Raw genomic sequence first — 10,807 nt, 5'->3', positions numbered from 1 at the left:
CCTGGCTCATGATTTTTGATGGCTAGGGGTTGGCAATATAGATTTCATCATCATCCTTTGTATACTGTTAAGCTTCCTGCTTCTGCAGTAAGCTCCATCCACTTCTCTGAGGCTCAGCAGGAACGCAGGCTCTGTCCACATAGAGATCACTCTAGGAGCTGGACTTTAGACTGTAAAAAAGGTCTCACTGCATAAAGAGGTGCTTTAGGGCAGCAATCTCTAGCACAGAACATGAGGAAAGCTTATCACCATACAGGATTTTTTCCAAAGGTCTCGAGGCTTTTTTTTTAAAGGCCTAAAGCAGAGTTAGGTACCTCTCTGCTAGCAGTACCTTTGAAAGCCTCCACACTAAATTCCTCATAGTACATTTGTTGTCGTGGTTAGCACAGGGGCTTGAACCTGCAATCTCGGCAGCATAAGCTTCTAAAGCCTAAGTGAAAGGAACGATTCGCCTAGCTGGGAGCTGCAGCAGAGTCATATGCTTTGCAAATGAGGGGATCTGTAACAGACACTGAACAGTGGGCCACTCTAACGTGCACTTCATTTATTTTATTTTATTTTATTTTTAAACCACCGCAAACATTGCACTGGCCGTCGAAAGGAGCTGAAAAAGATACACGTCGCCCATACCCAGGAAAGCTATTTAATAAATATCATCAAAACAAAAATGAAAAGAATCCCCCTCCACACACCGCCAAGCACAAAACGCCTGTAAGTCAACAGAATTTAATCTAGTTTATTCTCCAAAAAAAAAAAAGGAAAAAAAAAAGAAAACAAAACAAAACAAAAAAAAAAAAAAAAAACAGGTCTTAACACTAGCAGTAAATAAATTTATACAACCATTCAGTCTGTATTATAGGATGAAATAAATCTACATCTTTCTTAATTTGGTGCTTTGAATTATACATACAAACAACAATTACAGGAACTTGTTCACAATGCATATAGGCCTGAAGAATGGCTATCTGAAAACCCTCACTGGCAAATCCATATGTTAACACTGATTGCCCCAAAACCATTATTACTTCCTATGTAGAAGGCCTGGTGCCTTGAATGAATGATCTGCCTACAGCTTTTAGTTAGTTAGTTAGTTAATGCATCAAACAATTTGAGCCAGCCAGAGAGAGAGAGAGAGAGAAGACACGACTGGCGGTTTGTCCATTCGTTCGTTAGATCTGGTTCTTCTCAGTCGGCATTTTTATTCTCCTCCCCATCCGCCTTTAAAAAATTTTTCCTCTGAGTCCTTCATGCCTGTCTTTACAGCTTACCCAGATGCAATAAAGTCTTCCTCAAATGTACAGTATTCCTTACAATATAAGTTATATGCAATGTTCAGCTTTTTTTTTTCACAGCACTAGAGACCCTGTTAAATAGGGAATATGAGTCTGAATGGCTTATTCACAGATGGAGTCCAGATTCAGAGGTTGAGAATACAGACACCATAGTGAGTTCCTTTAAAAAGTGGCAAACATCACTTTTGTTTTCCTTTTTTTTTTCTTTTATGCCTTCAAATAACTTTTTTTTTTTTTAATTTTTATCCATTTGTTTTGGGCTTCAAATGGATAACCGCACGCCTGCAAAAATGCAAGTATATAAAGTAAATCTCATTTTGAGACCGTAAGCATTCAGCAGGGGGAGTCTGTCTCTAACCCATGGCAGTGACCATGCTGGAAGGATGATGAGGTCCGAAAGAGAGGCTGGATGGCGGGTGCATCGGTGTCGGCGTAGTCAGCATGTGGCTAGAGTGACTAAAAGGTGAAATGTGGCTGATGGAGGACATGTGTCTGGAGAGGGCGGCGGGGTTAAAGGAGCTGCTCTTGGGGAAATCTTCCAGGTTGTCGTGGACTTTTTTGCACTTTTTGGATTTGCTAGACATTTTTCGGTTTCTGGTCTGAATTCCTTCTTTCTTCATAGTCAGGGGTCTGTTAATCTAAACAAAAATCAATTATTTTTTTATTGTTTTTTTTGCTGCTGTGCCTCCTCCCCAGATCACCGTGGAACTCATCACCGACACATCATTAAGACCTGGGAAACGGCCAACCAAATTCCAGATGCAAACGAGTCTTTTGGGGGCATGTGAAAAAAAAAGCTGGTAGGGTTTCACGGTTGCCAAGACTAATGTATGTAACTTCCAGTGACCAAAAGGTTTAGGTTACCATGTTCCAGGACACTAGGTAACCGGAGTGCATCTGCAAAACAAGCTAGTGAGTATCAGCTCATATAGTCCTTAAAGGCACTATCTCAACCCTCAAGGCCTCTTGTTACAGCAAATTTAAAATCATTAAAGCTGATATCCAGTGAAATAATTAAATCTCAATCTTGTCTACAAAGGACCTAAAATACTCTTGTCGCCATCATAGAACTGGGGAAATGCTGCAAAACATGAGCAAAAAATATTATTGGTATTTGTTTTAAATAAATTTGCTTTGGACATGCTGACTCCTTTTTGTGTGTTCCTTTTCTGCAGATATTGTCTTGATGTGAGTTTTACTGGCAGGAAGCAAATTTAAAATTCACACACACAAATATTTGCAGAAAACCCAAACATTAAATTCTCATGCATGAATATTTGCCCAAGAAGTGAAATTCACACATCCAATCAGGGAAAAGAAACAATACCATGTGACTTATCGAACCAACCACAACTAAGCTCAAGAAGGAAATGCTGAATATCTAATTCCCAAGGCTGAAATTCATCTCTATTCAGAGGCCAGTATCAGACACATGTCCCACTTAAGTCCCACTTACAGTTTAAGGGCTTAGCTGGGACTTAAGTGATGCAAAGGCCTTTTCCTGACTTCTCTGCACAGGGATGAATTTCACCCACAGCAAACTATGCTCCATCCAGATAACTCAACAAAATCCCCAAAATATTAACCAGATCATTTTGACTATTACTATTAATAATATATTTGAGGGAATCACAATCAGCTGGTGGATATCATGCAAGCGGGAAAAGAGGCTAAATAGATCTGATAAATTATCCATTGCAAATTATTCTCTCACCTCTAGTAAATGATGACAAATAGGGGTGTAAAAATATCATTCCTGCACCGTTGTGACCATTATTTATGATTACAGGAAAATTTACCTTCTTGTTTGTAGGCATATGAGTTATTAATTAAGGTATGCAATAGTCCACTCAGGTAGGGCAAGTTTTATCTCCATTCTATAGAGGGGGATCTGAGGCCCAGATCAGACAGGAAGCCTATGGAAAAGCCAGGAAAAGGACCACGCTTACGTGGGTCCCAGTCTAGCACCTTTAACTACAAGACCAGCCTGCTTCTCAATTGCCTTTTGTAACTCAGAGGATCGGAACCTCTGAGAGATGAAGCTTTTCACCTGTAGAATGCTGGCTCAAATCCAGCCCAGGTCAGTAGTCATCAAAAGTTGCTATCATCCGAGTCTGTTTGATGGCCTATTTTAAATGAGTCAGTGGTGTCATCCCCAGTTCCTAGCGGAGAAGTATTCCCATTAGATTGCTAATGAGGCTGCCAATTGAAAATGGAGAGTCCTGGGACTGAACGAGCACAGAATGTGAGCTACCCATTTAGTTTGAAGGACACTCAGGTTTGAAGGGTATTGGGGACAGTTTGCACCATTCCTGACCACACCATACGTGTTCGGTAGATATACAGACCACTGCCGTCAAGGTGGTCAATTCTGCACTTTCCACCAACACTGGGTGGGGGATACCAGAACATGTGGCCCCATTTCTCCCAGCAGAGTGAGTGCTCGTGAGTTCCTCATGGCAAGATCATATGCAATATGCGCCGTGTGCAAGTGCTATACACAGGTGCCCTCAGTGATCTGGCAGGAGAGACCCGAGGCTGAATTTTGCTGTGATCCCAATGGCAGGATAGAAAGAGATTTTGGTTTTCCACTGACTTTAAAATGTAGTTGCGGTATAATTAAAAGGTCACCCATAGGAACTGAACCCACGGATCTTTCTCTGTTTCCACTGCACATAAACATGAGGTCCAAAGGTTAGGACACGGCTCCCTTTTCAACAAAATTACCTCTGCAGTAAAAGCTAAACACATGCTAAATAAGAGATTATTTCGAGTAGCATAATAATAGAAATGGGCCAAACACATTTTATATGAAAATCATTCATTTCAGATGGATCCCATTAATTATGGGCAGTCCTGCAAGGAAATATGTTCTCTGCTTTACTGTATGCAGCATACAGACTATTCTGTTCTTGGGACACACCGCTCCACTGCCCTGTAGCTTCCAGCTATTGCGAAATAAGGGTCAGAACTTGCATCTATTGAAGTCAGTGGCAGCTCACACATTTAAAAGGGTGCACATTTGAGGTCTGTGAGCCCGATCCTGTGAGAGGCGGAGGGCCTCCTGCCAGGTGCTGAGCATCCTCCACTCCCTTTGAAGTCAATCGGGCCTGATCCTATTTCTAGGGAATATTGCATGTAAGTTCAATGCGGCAAGATCGGCCCCGAAAGCCCCAAATCCAACACATCAAATAGATGGAATAGTCAGAGATGACCCGTGCCTGCCCTTGGTGGGGGGGGGGAAAGTGAGGGCAGACAGCTTCAGCACTGTTACTGAGCATGCTCAGTCCGTGTGAGCATGCTCAGTACAAGCCAAGCAGCAAATCTGGGGGGGAGGGATGCTGTGACTCTGCATGCTCCCCTCCCCCCCGCGTCGTCTGTGGATAGTCTTATATATTATAGGTCTGATCTTGCTCAGACTGAAGACAGCGGGATTTTTGCCATTGACCTCAACGGTGCTCTGTGGCTGCAGCAGATTTAGTCATTATAATGCTCAGTTAATCTCTAGGAGTCCCTTTATCTGAGAAAGCACTTGAGGATCTCAGAAGGCGCCCTATAAATGTGAAATATTAGTAATTATTAATATGATTGTTAATGGGTCCTATTAAAGTCAATAGGACATTTGCCAGTGACTTCAATAGAAGCAGGAATGAGACTATTATTACTAACATCCTCCAGGCAATTGGGTTTGCTTTACCAGCAGGAATCTAGTGGAACACTAAAAATAAATTAGCATAACTGGGAGGGTCAGGGAATAGCGTCAATATCCCAGCCCTGCTGTCATGCCAGCCATGGAATTGGTCTCACTGGGAGTTTTCCCTACAGATCATTTGCAGGAGTGGGCTCTAAACAGACAACAATTTAAAGGTCTGAATAAAACTCATTAATAAAAACACGAAAATGCAAGAACAATAAAAAACGTATTCCATATATTTGATCCATTATATTCAGTGACTATTCCTCACAGTGCCCACACTAAAAGATGTTGAATGCTTCTTTGGAGGGACAGAGGGCCTTAAATTCATACTGATCACCACAGCTTACTAGAGACTCATAGCACCGGTTAAGAATGGACTTATCTGATGAGACCCGGCGCCGTACAGACTTCTGTCTCACCGCTCACTAGAAACTAGTGCTGGTTTGAAAACGCACATGGCCAGATCCTCGGCCTGTGCAAACTGGTGTTCCTCCATCAACTTCAGTGATGTCCCTTTACAGCACTTGAGGATCTCTACACTTTCTTGTAAATATATTAGCCTCTAGAGGAAGCCTGTCCACCTGCCATAACCGGCCCCCTCTGTAGCAAAGTATTGACTGAAGGATTAGTCTGGTGCTATTCACAAGACAGTTAACACAATCTTATCGATCCTGCCTCCCAGAAAGACAGCAAAGGAGGTGGCCTCCGCTTGAAGGCGACTCAACAAAACTCCTAATGCTTTACAGCACATCATGGAAATCAGTCACCATACGGGATGCTGCCTTCCTGCCCTCTTCCTCACCACACTCCCAGGTATCTGCTTTCACAGCCTGCCTTCTCCCACCTATGTTCCCTCTGGTTTGGTTTCTTTGCTGGTATTTGCTTATCTCCCTAACCTCCACAACACGCTAGGGCCTTTGCAATCAGAGGCTCTTACATTGTCTGGGCAGGAGAAAGGTGTTAATAAATAAAACCTTGATCTTCCACCTCGCAGTCAAAGATCTTTAGATCTTGGGGGGGAGGTGATATTTTCAAGTGAAAAGCAGTGCTGGGAGTTGCTACCTTCCCTTTCCCATCAGGGCTAAAGACAGAGCTGCAACTGGACATCATCCACGAGGAAAGAGGATCTTATTCATTAACGGCCAGTTTTGAAACTCTTGCTGATCAGTATCTTACTCCACCAGCAGTCCCATTTAAGCCAATGGATCCACTGAGAGCAAGATGCCACTCGACTTGAGTAAAGGGTATCAGAATCTGGCCCATGTACTATAGCCGCCACCCAGGTTGTTGTTGTCACTGGCTGAAGATGTTTTTAAAGAATGTGAAAGTGGTTCTAATCTGCTCAGCATGAGCGATGTGCCCCATGTCACAAATTTCACAGCTGAATCTGAACTTCCCCAAAATTTGGATCTGGGGGGCGGGGAGGCCTGGATCAGGTCCACGACACACAGGATACATAGTCATAAAAAAATGAATGGGTGAGTGAACCTGCAAAAGCCAGACAGGTTTGGATAGGAACCCGAGCTCCCTGCTACTTTCTGATCCCTCTTGGACTGGAAATACCATGGGACAGTTCAGTGCTTTCACTCCAGATTCCTGGAGCCAGCTGCCATTGGAGGCAATGGCCACTTTTTCGGTGACTTCAATAGGAAGAGGGTGGTGCCCTTCGTTCACTCCTTGAGACTGAAGGAGTGTGGAGATATGTGAAAATGAAAACGAATGGGGAAAGTTAACCAAACTTTGTTCCATGCTCAATAAGGGGGGCATGGCTAGGCTTGGGCAAAGATCTTGGTCATTTTTTATTTTACCCAAACTGGTTCTCTCATCCCTAGAGACAAAACAGCTTGAATATTAAATGGAAATGATGGCCCAGCTAATGCCCTCAGCTACACTCAGCTCAGTATTTCTAAATGAAACATAAAGCAAACAACCACTCCAAAAAAATGTGACATCAAAGCAAAGCAATTGTAAGTCTTTGCCTTCTTTCTTACGTTGTTATTATTATTATTATTATTATTATTATTATTATTCCAGGTATGGAATGAATGTAACAGTGTCTATTATTAATTAATAAAATAAATAATAATAATAATAATAATAATAATAATAATAATAATAATTGGTATAACTCTTCCCAGATCCCTTTAGATCTTTCCTTAGGGCATGCATCCCTGGTTTAGGTGAGCTGGCTTTGCATGGAGCTATTAGATTAAATCTACCAGACATTTCATTTCATCTCCCCTTCCCTTCCACAAGCAGCGCTTTAAAATTCACAGCACAGGTTTAGCAGACTCTTCATCCCACTAACTAAATCAAATCCTCTTCATTTTAGGAATTGCGTGTACCATCCCGGGCAATTATAGTTACCTTTTTGAAGGGGGGGGGGGGGGGGGGGGAAGGAAGCAAGGAGGGGCCTAAGAAATAATGGCTGGTGTGTTATTTTTGTCCTGAGTTCATATTTTCTCAAGGAACCGGACTTCGCATCCAAAGCGTATCAGTTTGCAACATGGCATGTTGTCTTTTCTAGTGTGCGGAGTCCAACACAAAGTAGATAATATCGCTCTCTGTTGATAAACTCCTCCTTTCTTGGCTTGCGCATGGTAAAGGTATATCGTTACTGATCTGTGGGCCTGTCTTATAAGGCTTCAAACCGGGTCCTGTTACATCAATTCTATTTTAATCAAAATCATTAAGGAGGGGACGGGGAGCATTTCCTCATCCTGGCTAATGGTCTGATCCTGGCAGGTCCCAAAGGGATAAGTGGGTGTTCCGAACCTCTCAGGATTGGGGCCCTTTAAGTTCCGGAGAATTTTTAATGTACGTGCCTGAAACAGAAGCTTCCTGACGAGAGTTACAGTTACACTTACATTGTGCAGCTTGTAATAGAGCCCGCAGGCGTTACAGACGGGATCACCATTGGCATTTCTCCTCCACAGCGTGGTGGTGGTGGTCTGACAGTTTGCACAGGATGTGCCCGCCCGTCTTGCTGCAGACTGAGGTAAGGTGGGAGAAAAAAAAGCCCCCGTATTAAAAAGATTCAATCAGCAAAACCACTGAGCCAGCAAACAGAAACTGGACAAAACTACTGCACGTTGCTAAATGACTCATGAGAACAAATAGTAATTCTGAAAATCCCCAAGGTGCGTTCATCCCAAATTATATAGGAACGGCACTGGGGGCCTACAGTAAGTGCCAAACCTCCAGAAGAAATCATCCAAAACAGCAGCTCTGGCAGATCACGTTTCAGAGGGGAAAACATTACTTAAATGCCATCAGGCTTTTCCATTTTAAACCTTTCAGGTGCCTGTGGGTCTGATTCTGCATTTAGGGCCCAAACTAACAACCACTGAAGTCAACGGAAAGCCTGGCGTTGACCGCCCTGGGTATTGGATCAGACCCTAAAGCACATTCAAAACTCGGACGTCACTGGGCATTTTGGATGTGCAAAGAATGCAGGATCAGGCCCCAAATAAGGCTCCGTCCTGTAGACTTCACTCACATTGAAGCGCACAGAACTACTGCACAGGCTCCGTCTTGTAACTCATATTTCAGCTAAGGGTGGCAGCAGCTGACTTCTCAATCACGTAATTTTAAGCCAAACGTTTCAGTTCATTTGAGTATTTATAGATCTGAAATAAGACTTCACCGTTTTATAGAAGCCATATAAGAAAAGGAAAAAAAGAACCATTTTCATTACCTGTAAAATAAGAATGTAGAAGGACATTTGGGAATGTACTCCCTCTTTTATACATATGTTATAATTAACAATCAAAACTTTTACCATTTTGCTCCACTCTATCCATCTGCGATGCATAAACTGAGCTCCACTTTGTCATGTGTTAGGGTACGTCTACACTACCCGCCGATTCGGCGGTTAGTGATCGATCTATCGGGGATCGATTTATCGCGTCTAGTGTAGACGCGATAAATTGATCCCCGATCACTCTGCCGTCGACTCCTGTACTCCACCGTGGCGAGAGGCAGAAGCGAAGTCGACGGGGGAGAGGCGGCAGTTGACCCCGCGCCGTGAGGACGCGAGGTAAGTCGACCTAAGGTACATCGACTTCAGCTACACTATACTCATAGCTGAAGTTGCGTATCTTAGGTTGATTCCCCCCCCCCGCCCAGTGTAAAACAGGCCTTAGGCTTTCAAATAAGATATTTAAAGCCAAAGTCCTTTCTGCCCCTCACGAACATTAAATGGTTATTGGGCTCTGATTCCACACCTATTCATTGGCTTCAAAGGGACTACTCATGAACTGAAAGTTAAGCGTGTGCTTAAGTGCTTTGCTGGAGCTAGGCACCGCTCAGCACCTTGAGGAACTGAGTTTTAATTCTCTTCTTTGTGCCACTAATCTAACCATTTACCCCACTACCCACTCCAGCTGCCTATCGCAGCACATACAACATTTAAAAATCACTAAGTCTCTGGACACTGTACAACAAATCTAAAACACAAAGGTGGACATTAGGGGTAGTGTTCACTTTAACTGTGAATTTCCTGGCTTTTGGTAGGTCATGTTACAACTTAAATAATAATTAAATGTAGTGTGGGGAGTCAAGGGGTGGGGGAGGGGCTGTTTTATTGGGCATTACATGTCCTTTGTTTATTGGCTGGTTAGGATTTTCATTATTTAGACAAAAGAAGTGTGAAACATAAAGTAAATACATACACATACAATAACCTGCTTAGAACACTCGCCATGATCGAATTCAAAGGGGCTGCCATGATCTGGGCCAATGGGAGTTTAAGGTATTTCAGGAATGCAAGGATCAGGTCCTAGTTGTGTATACAAAGTAGGCAAGATAGGCAGCAATTTGTCTGTGGTTCAAGCCATTTAATTTGATTTTAACTGTTAGTCTGCATGTGACGGGCTATAACTGGAAAAACACTGTGGGTGAAATCCTGGTCCTATTGACTTCAAGGAGTCTTGAGGTCCTGAACCTAGACTTTGCTCAATGGAAACTCCCACAGACTAAAGAATCAAGCTCTGAGGACCTCATCTCAAGCACTGAAAAGTTTCCAATTGGCTTTAGTGGGCCGTGGATTGGGCCCTAAATGTGCTAAAACTAACATGCAAACATTACATTTTCTGCCAAGTCCAGGCTACCAAAAAAGAAAAGAGTGAAGCCAAGGTGGGATGCAAATATGGCTAGTGATCATGATAAAGGAAAGGGTAGTTTTGTTCTGATCTCATTAAGGAAAATGAGGATTAATTAAGAGATCTAACTGGCAAACTTTTAAACAGGGGAGCCCATGCAGAGTAGTAGTATGTTACACAACATGTGAAGTAAACAATCAGTTGCAGTCTAGGACCTTGTCTACACTACAGGGGGAGATCGATCTAAGTTATTCAACTTCAGCTACATGAATAGTGTAGCTGAAGTCGATGTACTTAGATCTACTTACTGCGGAGTCCACACTACGCAATGTCAACTGGAGACGCTCTCCTGTCGACTCCCCTTGCGCTTCTCATTCAGGTGGAGTACAGGAGTCGACAGGAGAGCGATCTGCGGTCGATTTAGCAGGTCTTCACTAGACTCACTAAATCGACTGCTGATGCATCAATCGCCGCACGTCGAACCCCCCAGTAAGTGTAGACAAGACCTAGGATTATTTTCTAAATGTGGCAATTCTTTTTAGCCCATCATAACAGGTTTTTCAATGCAAAAATTGCAAATAAATTAAATGTTAACACTCCAAATTGTTTCAAAAATTATGCCAGGTGTCTGCATGCTCTGAAGTGAGTATATTCAGATTTACAAAAATATGAACTGCAGACACATTCTTGCTAGGCAAAGGGAAAGGCGTGTGCGT

At 42.9% G+C, this 10,807-nt stretch overlaps 1 protein-coding gene across 2 annotated transcripts in view; it reads right to left on the bottom strand.

The window, feature by feature from the left end:
• Window positions 1-772: 772 nt before the first annotated feature.
• Window positions 773-10,807, bottom strand: part of GATA3 (GATA binding protein 3) — a 20,456-nt gene continuing 10,421 nt past the window's right edge. For both annotated transcript variants that reach the window (XM_026648929.2, XM_026648930.2), the window contains exons 4-5: window positions 7,857-7,982; window positions 773-1,930 (exon numbers count right to left, since the gene is read on the bottom strand). In XM_026648929.2, coding sequence (XP_026504714.1) covers window positions 1,646-1,930; window positions 7,857-7,982 — 411 coding nt within the window. In that variant the 3' untranslated portion in view covers window positions 773-1,645. The remainder of the gene's footprint in view (window positions 1,931-7,856; window positions 7,983-10,807) is intronic.

Source organism: Terrapene carolina, unplaced genomic scaffold (genome assembly GCF_002925995.2).
Source record: "Terrapene carolina triunguis isolate 2854851 unplaced genomic scaffold, T_m_triunguis-2.0 Scaffold68, whole genome shotgun sequence".
Taxonomy (NCBI): Eukaryota; Metazoa; Chordata; order Testudines; family Emydidae; genus Terrapene; species Terrapene triunguis.
The sequence above is the reverse complement of the archived record's forward strand: the minus strand, read 5'-3'. Positions and strand labels throughout refer to the sequence as shown.